Here is a 19,295-nt window from a genome sequence, read left to right as displayed (position 1 = left end):
TTTTATATTCAAATTTTTAATTGAAATAAAAGTCAAAGTTTAGATTTTTAATTTATGAAGGCACATGCAAAGATAGTATAAATTTATTAATTCAAATGTTTTTTATTTATATATATATTATGATTAAGATGAGATTTTCATTCAAGTTCTTCTTATTAAAAAAAATAATTAAGATGAGATTTAAGGATAAATTGTGTCAATAATTTTGTTTTTTAAATAGATGTTATGGTCAATGAAGAGGTAAATATGTTTATTTTTATAATAGTTGGTATATTTGAGAAACAAAATGATTATTTATCCAATAGTTTTCTATTGTTTTTGGTTATGAAATATTTAACATGTTTATCTATAAATTTGAAAGTGTTGGAATTCTTTTATTGTTATTTTTTATTTCTTTTTTTAGTCATAGTTTATGAATTTGTGCTTGGACAACTCTATTAATGTGAGGTGTACCTCAAATATTATCAAAGCCTTTATTGGGTAACATCGAGAAATGTCGAATATTAAATTTCACGATTTTTAGAACATAACATTTTGACCGAAAAATGTAATTGTTGTCGTCGTTCAATCGTTACATATTAACAGTCACGACATGCGATAACAAAATTACATAAAGGTTGTACTTAGTTGTAACCAAAAAAAATAACTATTACCTACTAAGTCTATATATCGTAACATTTTGAAAAGACAAAATTTTAAGTTAGGTTCTCTTCAACTATATATTATTTTATTTTTATTTTTTTAAGGTCATTTTATATGTTTAATTAATATTTTTTCATGCCCACCCTATTTACTGTTCATGGATCCGTCACAACGTGAGACCTAATATTTGACGAACTCTGCAATGTTTGTAGAAAACAATAATGCAATAAAATCAACTATGGAATTAAAATTCATAGAGAAGTTAATTATAAAAAAAAAAAAAAAAAAAAAAAAAAAGGCAATGTCTTACTTTTTAGATGTGAGTAGTTCTATGATGTTTTGAGTTTTGAATTTTAATATTTGTAGTGTGACTTTACTTTTATCATAATTGTACAAATATATTTTTGTTTGATTATTTAAAAAAAATGAATGTATGAAATGGCTTCCTCCTTTACAAAAAAAAAAACCTTTAATAATTTATATTTTAAATTTTATAATCTTTAACATGAGATAAGAAAAAACAATAAATGAAGCCAATTTTTAATATCCATTTCTTATAGTTTTATTTTAATCCATACTCAATTTCATTTTTATATCCAAAACCCTTGTTTCAACCGTGGTGCAAATCCAGCCTCAAACTATTAATTAGTTTTATGTTGCTGCTCCTATCACAAAAAAAATAATAATGTTACTTATTGCAACATTATAGTTTTTCATATTTTAACAATATTGAACATTTGAAAATATAAAGGACAATTTAAGGTAATAAAAAGAAAAAACTCAAAATTAGTTGCAAATGCAGTGGGCACATCAAAAACTAAAAAAAATGCTTATTTTTTTTATTCTTTTAATTCTTAATTTATTTTAAGGATGTTACTAATTTTATTGTTCATTTAGGTGTGGAAAAATCATAGCTTAAAGTATAATTTTTTTTTGAAAGGATAAAACGCATTTAATTAATTTATTAGATTCCTTCTAAAGATTGTAACTAAATAATGAAAATTCATACAAAAATAAATTATAATTAAATTATTCAAAAAACAACTCAAACATTATTAAACAATATCACCAATATAAACAACTTATAATGTTAGTTATAATATAAACAACTTATATTTTATTTATTTTTTTTTTGTTGTTGTTGGAAAACAATAATAGTTATCTATGTTAAGAAAAATTTCTTTTCATTTGTTGACCCTTTAACATTTTTATATTTTAAACCTTGATTTGAATTATAGTAAATACTCTAATAAGTAAATCTTTATTCATGAATCAGAGTTTGCATCACAAATAAATATTTCAATTTATATTTGACTAAATTTTAATTTTAAATTAACCGTAATCTCATCAATTTCATCTCTATAATTTTTTTTATTTAAAAGTTATCATATTTCTTGTAGATACACCCTATTCTCTATTTTTAATTAAGAATTATTTAATTATAATTAACTATGTGTTTTGATGGATATACTCAGCCCAGTACTAGTACTGGAGTAAGACAACCTATAGAATTGCATAGCGTCCCACATTTATAGGTCCCATTTTTTAATATTTAATAATATTATATTATTAATTTTTTTTTTTAATATTAAATATATATTATAATATATATATATAACTTTTTTTTATCTATATTTCTGTATTATACTATATTAATTATTTATATCTCATTTTATATTATTAATTTTTTTTTTAAAAAAAATTACTATTTTAGGGACTAAATTCTGATGGCCTGAACATATTGAAATTAAACTTGCACTTTATTCTAAATTAAGTAAGTTTGATTCATTTAACTTTAATTATTTTTCAAACAAAGAATATTAAATTATTCATAATCTTATTTATTTTTATAAAAAATTAATTCTTATTTAGTTTAACAAGGATTACATATAAAAATATAATTAATAAATAATATAAAATTATATTTACAAAATCAAAATAAACTATTAATAATCTATATGTCAAATTATATAAACAATTTTAAAAAAAAAATCAATTTTATAATGGAGAAGATCTATATATATGTCAAACTATATCATGCAATTTATTGACATCATTCCAAAACGAACTTATTTTAAATAATTTATATTAAATATTTTGAGGGATAGGAATGGCCCTTGGGTAAGTCCAGCCGGTCCCACGAATAGGACGGGTCAGTTCATTTAATAAAAATTAATTATATTTTAAGTTGAATGAATTAATTTTTTAACATAAAATTGTATAACATATTAGTTTAAGATGAAAAATAATATTTTTATTTGGTTATGAGTTAAATTTCATCTAAACCAATTTTTTATATAAAATTAGGACAACCAAATTTTTTTTAGATTTTTTTACATGAGATTGGGCAGTCCAATTTTCGAGTTCGGCATTGCTAAGCGGTATTAAAAATTCTTAATTCAAATTTCGGTAAAACTCAAACAAAAATAATGAGAAAATTAGATGAAAATCGTGTTTGAAATATTAATTTCAATAACTCTTTATTGAAAATAAGAAAACCATTACCAATTTGATAATTTTATTTATTTTGCTACTAAAAAAAATAAGACGGACTTGTCCTAAAAAAAAATCAATTAGAATGTATAAATAATAAATGACCCACCAATAACTCATAACATTATTCAAATTAAAATAAAACATGACACCAACACAAATATTAGACCTAGGAGCTATATAACCTGCTTAATTTTTAAAGTGTCTGAATTGTCGGGTTAAGAGCTGTGGTTAATTTGGATATATGTGAGAGTAAATGGATACTTGGGTCGGATTGTGAGTTGACTCGCCCATAAACTTAAAACGGTTAAAAATAAAATTAAAAATACTATAGGTATGGTTCGAACTTGAAACCTAACAAAAACAAGTACAACTTTTTAACCAACTAGATTAATAACACTTTCTATTTTAAATTCAACCCAAAATTTGATAAACGCGTGACATTTTAACAATATAAGTTCAACTGTTTAACTAACTAATATATATATATAATGATGCTTAATTTTTAAAGTGTCCGGATTGCCGGATCGAGAGCTGTGGTTAATTTGGATATATGTGAGAGTAATGGATACTTTGGTCTAATTGTGGGTTGACCCGTTCATAAAATTTTTATGGGCGGTATTTTTTTCACGATTTTTTATATTATTACTCGTGCATTTACACGGGATACATGCTAGTTTATTATAAAAAGTTATTATAAGTATAAGTCACACAAATATAAAACTAGAAAATTATTAAACCCTATCATGAAATAGTTATCATGTCAATTATTTGCTTTTTTTTCTATGAATGGTTCTTAAATTTATTTGCTCTTTTTCTATGAATGGTTCTTAATTCTTTTACTTGATGGCAGATGTTAAGGCAGTCTTTTAAAAAGACTATGTGATTATTGATCATTTTCCCATGTAGGATTATGATTATGATTAAACTACTTAGAAGTAAAAGTTAGCAATTAAGCCTAACCTAGAAATAAAGAGATTATTGATTTGATAAAAACAGCTGGAAAAGCCTAATTAATTTGAGGAGCTTCACACATTTTACATCCTTCTTTTACAGCCTAGCTACCTGAACAACAACCATAACCAAATAAAAATAAAATAAAATAAAAAACTAATACAAGTGACAACTTTCCCCCTTCCTTCCTTCCTCCTTCCCTCCTCCACGTGGCTTCCTAATCTTCTTCTTCTTCATTAATTACAGTCATCATTCAGATCTAAACCCTCTCTCAATCTAAAATATTAGAAAATAAAAACACTTTTTTTTTTCATTTTCCTTAACCAGTTGACCTTTCTCTCTATGGTCGGTCGGTGAGAAAATAAAATAATATATACTCACTACTTACGGCGCTCAGGAGTCCAATGTGGCAGAGCCGGACTAAAATGCGCCGAAACAACTCTCGAATCAAGCAACTCCATAATCGGCGTGAAACTCACGCACCTAGGCACCTTATACTGATTAATCGACGCGCCTCTTGAAATAGCATAATCCATCAACTCCTCAAAAGTACCCACTTTCACAACCCGAATCTCCAACGCCCCAATCGACCCATCCGAAACCCGACCCTGTCTATAAACCGAATTCATCGATTCCTCCATAGCCAAACAACACTTCCTCAACACCTCATCATAATCTTCGGGCATATAATAATTACCCGATTCCTTCGCCAAAAGCTCCCAATAAATCACATAATGACCCGGGATCGTTTTCGTGTCGGCATAGCTAGTGTACTCGACCACACTCGTGTTCAACTCGCGTAGCAATATCTCCGACGCGTTATCAACCGCCTTCTGTAACTCAGCCTCGTCTGTCTTATCCGAGTCAATGCTTAGTAAAACGTTCTTTCTCCTTACAAAATTGAATTGCGGGGCCGAGTTATGGAAACCCGTAACACGAAGAATGTCGCCGACTTTGTATCGACATAGCCCGGCGTAAGTTGTGATCACCAGCTCGTACTCTTTACCAATCTCCACGTTGACTAGGTCAACAAGCGGGTTTTCATTCGACCCGTTAATCGAGTTCGGGTCGTGTGGGAGGAACTCGAAGTAAGCCATGTTGGGCATTATGGTATAGGAAACCTCAGATGGTTTACACATCGGGTTTAGGTTTAACCCGAAGTAACATTCGGAGGAAGCATACATTGTACAAGCCATCGGCAAGCTTCCGCTATAGTATTCCAGGGTCGGGATGTATTGTGCCATTGCCCCGGTTACAATCACGTCTAGATATTTCGTGTTGGGCCAAATTCGTGTGATTATCCCCTCCCAATTATCCGTTGAGCATTCGGAAACAATGAATTCAGCCAATACCGGGTCGGGTCGGAGTAACTCGCTGATTTTATCGCGGACAGACGGGTCAGTTATTTGTGGGTTTAGTGTTCCGGTTCGGATATCGTTTGCCAGGTTGATCCAGTTGAGCTGGAGGAAACGGATGGCACGAAGGAGACCCGAGGCGAAAACAGCCCCGACCCGGAGGACTTGAATACGGTCTAGGAGACCGCAGAGCATTTGAGAGTACATGCTTTGGAATGAGTCGGGGCAGAGGATGGCTTCGTTTGGGCTGGTGTAAACGTTGTATGGGTCGTAGGGTCGGGTTTTGAAATGGTCACTTTTGTAGTAGCTGGTGAGAACGGGTCGAGCTAATAACCCACCCGGTGTTTTGGTTTCTGACTTAACGAACAAGAAATAAAGCCCTTTTCCTTTGTCCAATCCTGATACATAACTGTTTCATATTAACACGAGAAAAGACACGCTATTAAGAATACAGAATTCATACGTTAATAATACTAGATTAAGACGGAATGTGATAGGTAGATGGATCTCGATTTGAAACAGTTTTCTCAGGCGAACAGTCGTTTTCAAATTTCAATTCATTAATTGAAACTACTGTTGCTTAATACTTACAGATTCATGACAGGCATGAGAAGACTGTAGAGTAATTGGCGACGATCAAGTTCATCTTTAATTGTAGGCATCAGTTTCCTTTCTCCAGCAGATGTTCCAGAGCTGATTTATCAAATCAAAATTCTCATTAGTTAGATTTATTCACACAAGCTATCTATGAAACAGTACTACATACCTAGTTAGGAATTCAGAGATCGGATGAGAAGATAAGATTGCAGACGTATCTCCATTAGCGATACGTTGAATCTCGGGCTGAAGATCCTCATAGGTGATTACTGGAAGATTCGATTTAAAGGTTTTACGATCGGTTGCTTCACCGAGTTTGAATCGGCGAAGGTACTCGGTGTGTGCATTCCTTGTTAGAATCTCAGCCAATACTTTCTCCTGAACGGAGTCTGCATTCTTTGTCAAGTCTTCAATCAGCTGAAGAGCTTTTGCATCCTTTTCGCATGCTGCCAGTCCCAACGGAGACGATAGTACTGAATCAACCGCCATGAGATGAGAAAGTTTAAGAGAGAGAAGAAAGAATGTGTGACTGTGACTTTGTGATTATAGACTTGAGAGAGATGATGATGAGAGACAAGATGCAGTGTTATGCCTTTATATAGGAAGGAGAAGGCAACTGTTTTCCTTTTCTTTTTTCTTTTTAATTTTTGGTTGGATAGACTATGGCAAAACAAAACAGTACATTAATCAGTCTTTATCCTTTGTTTAACTTTTCAGTCTATTCAAATAAAAGTAATTTTGAAAGGACTATATCATTAAACTTATAAATACCAATAAGTGCCCATTAGATAAATAGAGGGTGTTGTAATAGTTTGCTTGAATAAATAGATTAAATATATTTAAACTTATGGGCAGATTGGGGTTATATTGGTGATGATTTTGAATGAGAAAGAGATGGTTAAATAATGTTGGAGTCAAACTAGATCATCCCAACTATGCTAAAATCAATAAATGAGAAGGAGAACTGGTTTGATCTTTTTTTTATTTAAATTTTTGAGTAAAAGTTTTACTTAATTTTTTTAAAATTTAATAATCATTCAATCTTCTAAATAGATAAGATAAAAATGTGAAAGAAGAGATATTAAGGTCTCGTTTGAGTAAGTGGTTCACGGGATTTTGTTTGTTTTTTTTATAAAAAAAATTAACACCCCTTATTTGATTAAAATTAAGAAAAAATTAGTTTTAAATTTTGTTTGATCAAATTACTCTTCCTCATTTTATTTTTTTTAATAATTAATTTATATTAAAAAATAAAGAATAATTTTGGTATTTAAATTTATAAAATGATTGATTAGATAATTGATATGATGTTTGGATTTTGAAATAAAATTTAGTCTTATCTTAATAACCAAAGATCAAACAAGCTTTAAATAAAGAGTATTTTGATTTTGATAAATAAATGAGTGATGAAATAAATTAAATGAAAGAATGAAAAATATTGGGTTTTTGATCAAATAATAAAAACAATATCAAACAAGCTCTTAGTTTTAATAATTAGAATAAACTAAATATTATCTTAATCTTTAATAAAAATAAATAAATAAATAAGTTTCTAAAAATATATATATGTGTGTGATTTTATCCTTTTATAATTAAGAGGATGTAGATATTTTATTTCATTTTCCATATTTTTCTTTCTTATTGCGTTTTTTCTTAAATTATAATCTATTACAAGTTTATTGATAAATATTTAATAGTTTAAAAATAGAAGATAATTAAAACAGTTTTTATATTATTATGATTTTCTGGTATAAAAGTTAAGAAAAATGATAGAGAGCGCGACTTGAGACAGCGACTGGGAGCGCGATGCCTACGTGGTGTGCCTACATGTGTTGACAGGTAGAATATTTTCTCTCCTTTTATTAATTATTTTCTCTCTCCTATTATTAATAATTAGTTACTGGAGAGAAAATAATTAATCGTGAAAATAAAAATATTAGATAAACATTTATTTATAATATTTATAAGTAATAAAACTAAAAAAAATATTAATAAGTCAATATAAAAAAAATAATAAAAAAAAGAAAAAAGAGGCCATAAAAAATATTTGATAAATAAAGAAATTGAAAAGTCATAAAAATAAAATAAAAATAAAATAAAAATAAAAGAGATAAATTCATAATTCAACTAATCATTGATATTAATTAGGGTTTAGGGTTTAGAATTTAGTAGTTTAGGATTTAGAGTTTAGGGTTTAGAATTTATTTAAACATATTATTAAAATATTTAATGTAAGAATTTGTTGTAAATTATTGATTTATTTTAACCTTTAAACGAGAGATAATAAATATCAAATAAATGAGTAAAATAATAATAATCGTGGGAATATGGATAAATAAGATAAATTAATTTGCAGAGAGAAAAATTATTTAATAAGAGGAGAGAGAAATTAATTAATAAGAAGAGAGATAAAATAATTAATAAAAAGAGAATATTCTACCTGTCAACCCACGTAGCACACCACGTAGGCATCGCGCTCCCAGTCGCTGTCTCAGAGTCGCGCTCTCTATCATTCCTCAAAAGTTAATTAGCTTAAAATATATATTGTAAAAGAGACATAATTAATTTTAAAAAAATGGTTAGAAAATAGTATTAGACAGCCACGTCACGAGGCAATGTGCCATGTCATGGTGGGACCTCAGAGAGAGAAAGAGGAGGAAGCCAACGGGAACCCACACGGTTCGTGCAAAAAAAAAAAAAAAAAAAGATATTTATTTTTGCTGTGAGAAAAATAAAAATAAAATAAAATAAAAAAATTGATTCGTTCGAAGGTATTGTCCGGAGATAAGGGGACAAAGATGGGGACCACCACACGTCGTGTTCCTAAGGAGGCCAAATTGGGCCCACCTAATAGACACGTCATCAGATACAGGCTGGCTAATCGCAACTACGCGGCCTTTATGGGTAAAGTTTGTTGGCCGGGGATAGCGACCGGCGGCCGGTGAACTCGGCAAATTCTACTGTTGCAGACGTGGCACGTGACAAAGATGCCTAAAATACTCCTTTTTTTTATTTCTTTTTTCTTTTTCTTACAAACAATTTCTTATTTATAAATTCTTCAATTTTTTCTTACAAAATATTAGTTTAACGATTAAATAGAAAAATCAGTTTTTCTTAAGGCCTTGTTTGATCTTGTGGTTTTTGGGGTTTTACCCAAATTTTATCCAAAATCTCAACAATCATTTCAACCATCACTTCATCAATCTTATCTCTCTTTTTATCTATCAAATACCAAAATTATCCAAATTATTTAATTATTGTCTAAATAAAGAGAGAAATAATTAAGGGCATTTTGGTCTTTCAATAAGAAAAAACTAATTTTTTTAAAATTTCATCAAACTAGGTTTTTTAGGATAAAACCCAGTAAAAATTCAAAAAACCAAAGATCAAACGAGCTCGCAACCAACCACAAATTAAGGATATAGAATGCCCAGAAATATTAAGACAATATTCATGGTCAAATGAATTATGCACGTGAATTAATTAATATATACAATTTTGAAAAGACATGGAGATCAAGACTAATTAATTAATGTTTTTATTATTTATCAAACTATTATTTTTTAACATAATTAAGATATCTTACTCTCTATTTTTCATTTCATTCTTTTATCTAAAATATATCTCATTTATCATAGAAGAATTGTTCATAATAATCTGAATTGAATATATAAATCTCTTTTCACTTTAATATCAATAGTTTATGTAAAATCTCTGCATATATATTTGATTAATATTTTGTCAATTATATTAAATCAGTTTCATTGGTATTCAAAATTGTTTTGAATTTTTGCTTTTATTTAGTTAAAAGGTAAGACACGTCCTATTATTTGTCATGTATAACATTGTTCCTAACTCATTTACTTGATTAGTCAGGGCTCGTTCGGATTGGAGTTTTTTTAAAAACTTAGAAGGAAAAAATAATAATGATCGGTGATGATTTTGAGAAAGTAATGATTATTTTTGGTAAAATGACTTAAAGGGTATTGATATATATAAATAAAATAAAAAATAATAATTTAAAATAGAAGGTATTTTAGTATTTTGGTTAATGAAATGAGTGATATGATTGTTGAAAAGTGATTGATTAAAAAATTAATTTTATTTGGGTTTTTTAAATAACCCAAAGAGAAGATGGCCTTATTAAAATTTGAAATTTATACTAAAACAATAATATTGTGAGAAATAAACCAACATATATAACAGTAAAATTGAAAAATATTATTATATAAATGTAGGAAAAACGAGAAAGTGAAGGGACTGTGCATTATTGATGAGGTTGATCGTGAGGGTACAATAATAATAATAATAATAATAATAATAATAATAATAATAATAATAATAATAATAATAATAATAATATGAAATTATTGAATATCCTTTTTATCTATTCAATGTTTTGTACGTACTCATCTTTTCTTTTTTGCTGTTTTGTTTTTGTACGTACTCTCTCTCTATATCTGTACAATACTTCCGTGCAGCATCTTGACCTTCACTTTGTGTAATTATTTTGTTCATTTGTCTCATCTTGTGTTGCTATCTAATTTTGCAATTAATTAGGAAAAGAATATTACTAATACTTATCCTTATTTTATTCTTTTAAAATACATAATTTGGTCATCAAATCAAATCTTTTTGTTACTAAAGAGGGTATGTACATGTCTTCAAACCAACTATCAACAAGAAAATAAAAAAAGTTTGTGCAAACGAGGTTTAAATTTCAACTCAATAGTTTTTATCATAGTCTACATTTTTATCATCATCTTTGATTTGTCGGGTACTCGATTCTTGACGGTTATATTATTACCCGATTAAAATATCTATATGATTATAGAGGTTTAAAAAAGAAAAATATAATTTTTTTAAATAATAAATAATTTTGAAATTAATAATATCGAAATCTTTATTTGAGAATTTTATCAAACATTCAAAAAGTTACAATTTCATTTCATGAGAATACATATGTCTAGACAATTAGTTCAAACTACTTAACAATCAAAGCTACAAAATCATAAGACACTTGTAACCTTCTTCAATTTCTCAATTTCTCAATTTCTCAATTTCTCAGTTTATCAAGATATCTTTTATAATAACCTAATTGACTTTAATTATTAACATTTACCTATAAAAACAATAAACAAATTTGAAATTTTCGACAAAAAAAGCATCACTCCATACAAACATATTAAACATCAACATAATCACTCCATACAAACATATTAAACATGAACATAATTATAAAATTGTAACGGATACAATACTAAATCTATTGCTAATTACTTAAAGATGAACCTAGCCACAAATCATGCTCATTGGAAAGTTATAGGTTCAGTTTGTTTAAAATTGATAATATAAACAAAAACTATTTGATTGAGAAATTTTGAAACAATATTATTGATTGAATAAGTATTTTTTACAATAGTTTATCCATTTATAATAGTAATAAAAAAGTTAACTAAGGAAATTTAGAAATTAGTTAATATATTGAACCTAATTAGTCAATAGTTTTTGTCGTCGTCTCTATTTCTATCATATTTTTGATTTGTCGGGTATCTAATCTTCGACGATTACCTTATTACCCGATTAAAAATATTTATAAGATTAATTATAGATGTTAAAAAAAATATAATTTTATTAAATAATAAATATTTTTAAAATAAGTAATATCAAAAATTTTGTTGGGGGATTTTATCAAACATTCCAAAAGTAGTATGTTACTTTTAAAATTAATTCAATTATTTTTAAAATTTAAGTAGTATAATCTTTCACATTCATTACCCCAAATTCAAATTAATGCATTTGAATGAGAATTGAACCGCAATATTAAATTTCTTAGATATTTTTAAGATATGACTCTTGACCTTTGAAAGCTACCCAATAGATTAAGAGATGTAAACTTAACTTCAATTAAAAGTTCACAAGATATTTATTAAAAAGAGGAAGTTTCAAAACCGATGTAAATTGGAAGACTAATATTTATTTGTATGAAGATCAATGGAAACATGTTTAAACATAAAGGTAGGAATATTCCCATAATAAAAAAAAACGTAAGCTCTACATAAAAAAAATAAACTCCATATAAAATAACATCAATACCAAAATAAATAAATAAATCTAAATAAATGAATGATCAAATACTTCATAAATATATATTTTTTTGGTATGAAAGAATAGTGAATTATTCGAAAACAAAGAGATGCTAATTCTAATTTTTAAAGGTTAGATTATCAATGCATTAAATTAACAAAAATGACTTGTTTATCAAAAACACTTGAAAAAAATATCAATGCAAAGTAAGAGATCAAATTATCATAATACCTTACAAAGTTTTTTCAAAAACCTTAAAAACAAACAAACTCCAAGTCTCAATCCAAATGTGAAATGTGAAATTTTAAAGTTTTTTTTTTGTATATAATAACAAGCAATATGGGTGTTCGTTCATTCATAGCTACTCAAAGTAATCCTCCACTTTATTTTAAATCATTATGTATTTTTAATGGGAATCAAAACTTGACACATTTTAATTAAAATTTGGTATAAGTATATTTTCTGGGATGAATTGATCAGTAAGAAACTTTAAAGTAATCAAACATTATTATTATTATTATTTTGGTAATGTATCTCCACTTTGACAAAAAAAAAAAAACTTTTAATATACTAAGTTCATTTGAAATAATGGTCCAGCCAAAAACCTTGAGGATTAATTAAGTAAAAAGATTCCATTAGTTGTTTCAACTACGATTCTTAACTAAGCTTAAAAAACTTTTAAGGGTTGTTAGGGTAATTAATCAAAAATTTAGCCACTAATTGCGCTTGATTAATTATAGATATATATATATATATAATGGGTAATTAATAAATCAACTGCAGTTTGAATAAGACAAGAACACTTCTTTCATTTTTAATAACCGCCACAATAATGCAACCGGCCTAACATGTTTTTAAAAACAAAGCTAGTAAACTAAGATCACACATTACCTTATTATTTAGGCCATGTTTGTTTCCAAAGTAACAGTCTATATATAATATCATGCAATCCAGATACCAAAGTTAGAATATTGGAAAAACTCAAAAAAAGAAAAAACAATTACAAATAAATATAAAAACATTTTACACAAGTAATCAAAGACAGAACTAATAACATCAAATATTACTCCAAGAGCTTGTTTGATCTTGGTTTCTTGGGTTATTTTGTTATGACTTTTTTCAAAAAAATGAAATTGTTTGATAAATATGTAGGTGATTTGAGTTTTCAATTGGTTTAATTATTAAAATATTTTTTCATATTTAAAATTTAAATTTAAATTAAATACTTTAGATGTATTTTAGTATTTTAGGGATTGTTCGGTTCAGGTTATTTAAATAACCTGGAAAGAGAGAAAAATGATTATTGGTAATGATTGGTGATAATTTTGAGGAAATGATGATATTTTTTGGTAAAAAGATTTAAAGGATATTGATATATATAAATAAAATAAATAATTATAATTTAAAATAGAAGGTATTTTAGTATTTTGATTAATAACTTGATTGATTTGAAGGATGAGAGGGGGAGTGAAGTAACAATTGATTTGGTTGGGTTATTTTGAAAACCCAAATACGAACAAGGCCTTAAGGCCTTAGTTGATAAAAAAAAGTAATTTGATAATTAGAATGATAATAATGAGATAAAGAACCTAAATACCAGGACTAGTACCTATCCTCATTTTCAAATGAATTTTATAAAAGTTTAATATTAAAAAGTTTTAAAAGAGTTTTAGTAACATTTTGATTTCTTAAATTAACTATTTCCAATATACACATAGTGAGATTATTTTGTGAAATGAAGCTTAATATTATGAAAATTTTGTAAGAAATTATATATTGAATTATTTATTAGGTTAACTATCATCAGTTAGGAATTAGTCTTAACTTATCATAATCAAATGTTATAAATATTTAATAGTTATTTTTGCAACATTTTTATTAATATAAATTTTAACATTAAAAATAATAATAAATAAGGTGGTGCGTTCAATCTATAACCTTTGACTAGCAGACAAAGAATATATCAAAGCTGACAACATTGCAGAAATATGTGAATAATTTTTTTTATTAGTTAATCGATTATCATTCTATTATGTAACACTAAGCTTGTTTGGGAAGTTTTTTTTATTGAATTAAAAAAAAAAATTGTTTTGATGAAAAAAATTTTTGTTTGAATTTTTAATTAGTTAAATTACTGTAATATTTTTTTATTTAAAATTTAAAATAAAGTAAGAGTATTTAAGTATTTTAATAATTAAAATAAGTAATTTAATGTTTGAAAATTAATAAAATATAATAAGGGGGTTTGATAAATTTTTTTTTTAAATTAAATTAATTTTAATAATGAGATAAATATTAATATGGGAAATTTAGTCAATTGGTGGGTTTTAGACTTATGCCTTGTTTGTTTTTAGGTTCTTGCCAGAAACCAATTTTGTCTAAAATCTGATATTGGTTGCTTCTCGGTTTCTAGTTTTTGGTAGAAACTGGATTTTGTAAGATCATATTTTTGGGGAAAAAAAATTATCTTGTAATTTCTCCCAACCAAACAAGCTCTTAGCTAGGTTGTTGAAGGCTCCATATCTCTATATATGAAGTAATTCTTAACGTTTACTGGAATTGCAAGAAAGATTAAGTGATTAAATATTATTAGTGTTATATACTTATTAATTGTCGTTTTCAATTTCCGCATGCATAAAATACCATATCTCTTTTGTATTTCGTTTTTCTATAACGTGTCTTCTTTGTAGAGACGCGTATAGGGCTTATCCATTTGATACGATTTTGACACGATTTGATAAGATATTGAATTGGAAACGAATCGAAATTTGAGATTCGATAGGGATATTTGAAAAACATTAGTTGAACCAATAAGAAACACGTCTCTGTTTCTTGTTAGACTAAAACACAGCCGTTTGGTAACGATGTTTGGAGGCATGTTTGAATTTTCCCTACTTTTCAACGGTCAAATTAGTTAAAATTAGTTAATTGTGTTGATTTTTCAACCTTTGTTTGTATGGGTTTCCTTGCATGCCTTAGTTTTCTTCTGTAAAAAGTTAATTAAAGATGAACTTGGAATTTTGAAGTTAAGGGAATTTCATATTAGAATTTATTAACTAATATAAATAAGCATAATTTGATCATTTTTACACTAGCCATCTTGATTTAGTTTTTAAAAAATGACTACAATCTCTAAATAAAGGATCCTATGTTGAAATTCTCACAAAATTATAACTTATTATGTATGGATTTTTATGAGATTTCATCTCTTTTTATATACTACAAAATTTGAATTAATGAAATAGAGTTCATATATATAGTGAGGAATATTATGTTCTATTTTCGCCACGATAAAGTGTGATGAGGAGTAAATCGATAAATTGAAAAGTGTAAGTTTCTATCTGATTTCAAGACCCGATTTCTTACATTTATTCTCATTAGAATGGTTTAATATATGATTATTTAAATAAATAAGTGGTTAATGCGATCAGTATTCACTGAGCCCGAATTTCGAATTACAGAAACAAGCATGCAATGCTTTTGTCGAACAAAAATATATTCAATTATTAGAAATTGATATTTGAATAAAAAGGCATTAATAGTATGATGAATTTATTATAGCTTTCATTGAGTTGTAGATGGGAGACATGTCAAACCCCGAAAACCTGCTCCAAATCGCTCTATTCAATTTAATTATCGAGGAATTTGATTAAAATTCAAGTCTTTGGATTATCTTAACCAATTTATCTATAAATGAAATGGTTTTAAATTAAATAAAAAAGTAAGTTAGGTATATAATTATGATTGTTAAGGTCTGTTTGGAAGTGAGTCCCACCCCACATATGCAGGTCTTAAAGAACAATTTGGTATGTTTTTATGGCATGGGGGTTCATCTCCTCTTCAAAGTTGAAACAAATGAACATGGAGTTAAGTGCATGTCTCTCTCATGCAGTCATAAATTGACAAGCTTTTGTGTCCTCTTATTAGATGTGTCCAAACAGGACATTAGTTTGAGCCCGACACACGTTGCCTGCCTCTTCTTTAATTAATGCATGGGCATGGCATGGACAAAGGACAAATTTTAGATGCTTAACCACCTAATTAGGTCATTGTTTGATTTACTTAATTCATTAATTAATTAATCACAAAACATCAGTTGTATGTAAAGCATGTGTGTTGGCATGAGTTCATGCTCTTTAGTCAACTAATCTTTTGCTGTCATTACCAATATTTATATTATACTTATCTTCTCCTATTTTTAATTACTTATTAGTCACACCAATTAAATCAACCCATGTGCATTTTTTTTATATTTAAAATAGATTTAGTAGATAAACATTGTCTAAATAAAATAAATCAAAATTAAGTGCCCAAGAGTAAACTTAATAGACCAAAATATCACGGGTTCAATTTTATCTAGAAACGCTCTGAATTTAAGTAGGACATTGGTTAAGAATTGTCATACTAGTTCTTATTAATTAAAAAAATATACTCATAAACTAGCTACCATATGAAATTCTCGAAAAGACAATTGATAGTTAAATAAAATTTTATTTTATCCAAATATATTTTAAATTAAGAAATTTATCATGATTTTATAGTAATTATACCACTTCAATTTAGTGATTCAATTTAGTGATAGTTAAAGTTGAAAGATATAATTACCCATCTAAATTAAAATTTTGGCTATAAGACTTCTTCAAGATGGACTTTTCTAAAAGATAATTATTTTATAATGATATAGAGAAAGCTTATAAAAATGTATTTCAAATCCCTTGTGAATTGACATTGAAACAATGTAGTTTTGGATTTAGTTAGAGTATTTTATTTTCTTGATTTCATTTTTAAGGATTTTAACAAATTATTAGTACTTTTATTTTAGCAAAAATCAACCAAACCACAGCAAGATAATCCAAAACCTAAGAAACAAAAAGTGCAAAAACACAAATAAAGAAAAGCTAAAGTGAAAGGAAAAACGACATAGAAGGTAATGCCAACCTACGAACCAAACACTAAGTTACTTATTCATATCCACGATATCGCCAACCAATTTACTCGATGCCCCAATTCGTACCTCAACCAATCTCATGAAGGGGTGACGTATGAGTTTTTACTCCGAACAACCATAAATACTGTGTTGTGTGTTCCTTCCTTCTCTAGTCTTCCAAACCGATTATCTGTTGCTTCAAACCGAAACAAATAGTTCTGCACTTCAACTCGGTTCAAGAGTTTGTGACGGTTTGTGTAGAATAGAAACGAGATAATCAACCTCTAATGGGGTTATTATCAACTGGTGTGTGTGTGAGCGTTCATACTTGTGAGACCCCAGTCTCCATTGGCGATCCCAATCCTAACAAGTGGTATTAGAGCAACTAGTTTCTATTCTCAAGTAATTAGATATCAGCATGGCTCTTGTCAACAAGCCCTCAATGTTCAAAAGTGAAGACTTCATTGTTTGGAATATACGCATGTTGATCAAGCTTCTCAAAAGGAGGTTCCAACAATAGTTATGGGTACTTTAACTACTGATGATCGGACAATTGTAACACAATTGTAACAGTCGTTCATAAAGAACCCATTCCGACTCCGACATTTCCACGGAGAATTTTGCGCACTACTCTTCCTCCAAATGAACATACTCTAAAAAGGACTCCTGTTGAAGAATTATCTTCCTTTACTGCAATGAGAACCTCGAGGAGACTTGAAATCAGAGAACCGATCCTAAAATCTAAATAAGAGGAAGTCGCCGAGCCGACCATAGATCTAAGCACAAGCAAGCCATACAAAAATAAAGGCATCGCACCGCCTTCTCCTAAATCGCCCCTCGACATATCTCCAGAGGCTCAGAATACTATTAATCTTATTCTCAAAGAAGTTCAGACCACTGATAGTGCAAAAATTGATCTGTTTTACACATGAGTAGACATAATACTTGGAACAAGTTTCAGTGAGGCATTCCTAGAAGTCTCTGAAGAAAGGAAGTGGTCTGAACTTCTCATTTTGGAAAAGGCGGTATTCTCCATGTCAAAGACCAAATCCGTTGAAGAAGCCCTACGAAGGAGTGAATTTGTAGAAGCATATGCGAGAGGGCGAGCGCTGTTTCCCTTTCTTAAAGGATGCAAGAAATTTTTTAATCCTTTGGGTGCCATTGCAAAGGAAGTCAGGGAAGTAATTAAACATTTGGAGGGCCTTATAGATGAATATCTGTCCACCACTTTCAGATTTGTGGATGGCGGGGAAACGTCAAACTTAGAGGAGACCAGGATTCCTTGCCCTCAAACCGACTTAAATCACGATGACGGGAAGGAACCGCTGTATTTTGTTGAAGTAATGCCCTTTCCTCAAGGTCAGACCAAATCCGTACAAACCAAGCAGATGCTGGTTGAAGAAGGAGGAACATCACAACGACGATGGGCAAGCTTTGAAGAATGAGAACTCTTTGACGGATACGAAGTACGGGGACCTTGTGTTAAATAAAAATATGGTGACTTGTAAAGACATGAATGAGAACAAATTGCTGAGAGGCAGAAAATTACATCGGCCGACGTAGAAGAATCCTGTCTACTAGGAACATCCTATGATGAAGATGTAAACAAGGATAGACACGATACAACAAACTCCAATCCTTTATCCGCGGCTGACAAGGGTTCTGCCTCTCTTCATCAAATCAAAAACATTGAGCCGACCAGCAAAAAAGAGGTCCCTTCCCAAGAACAACCAATCGTTGAAAAGGAAATCAAGCTCCACCTGCAAAGAAGCCTACCCCTGTTAATTCCACATCGGGTAAGTCTTCTAAATATAAAGGAATATCGGATCACAGTCATAAGAACAAGGATGAAAACATTGAAGAACCGACTCGTACGAAATTGTCTCTCCACGTTAGCTCACATCACGCTCGACCTCTCCAAGCCATTCCCCTTGTATCTCATGTATCAACTCGATCTGAATCTGAAAAAACACCCAGGCAAGACATCCGACAGATTGTCATGGACGTAATTGGCCCGTGGAAAAAATATATTCAGAGCCGACTGGATCAACTGGGAGAATGCACACTACGTCTTCCAATGAACGAAGCATGGAACTAACAAGGCTGAGGAAGGATATGCGACAGGAACTAAGCCAAATCACTCCTATGCTTAGTCAATCTCTCATTGTTCAAAAAGATACCAAGGTTACGGTTGAGGTCCTTACCTCTCAAGTTATGGAAATGGTTAGATCTCAAGGTGA

At 28.8% G+C, this 19,295-nt stretch overlaps 1 protein-coding gene across 1 annotated transcript; it reads right to left on the bottom strand.

Annotated features, from left to right (window-relative positions):
- Positions 1-4,277: 4,277 nt before the first annotated feature.
- LOC124918819 (probable indole-3-acetic acid-amido synthetase GH3.1) lies at positions 4,278-6,579 on the bottom strand. The gene is made up of 3 exons (XM_047458913.1): positions 6,211-6,579; positions 6,036-6,137; positions 4,278-5,853 (listed from the first exon to the last, which is right to left on the bottom strand). Exons 1-3 carry the CDS (start codon positions 6,528-6,530, stop codon positions 4,470-4,472), a joined length of 1,806 nt encoding a protein of 601 aa, XP_047314869.1. The 5' UTR covers positions 6,531-6,579; the 3' UTR covers positions 4,278-4,469.
- Positions 6,580-19,295: the final 12,716 nt, after the last annotated feature.

This window comes from Impatiens glandulifera, chromosome 1 (genome assembly GCF_907164915.1).
Source record: "Impatiens glandulifera chromosome 1, dImpGla2.1, whole genome shotgun sequence".
NCBI lineage: Eukaryota > Viridiplantae > Streptophyta > Magnoliopsida > Ericales > Balsaminaceae > Impatiens > Impatiens glandulifera.
The sequence above is the reverse complement of the archived record's forward strand: the minus strand, read 5'-3'. Positions and strand labels throughout refer to the sequence as shown.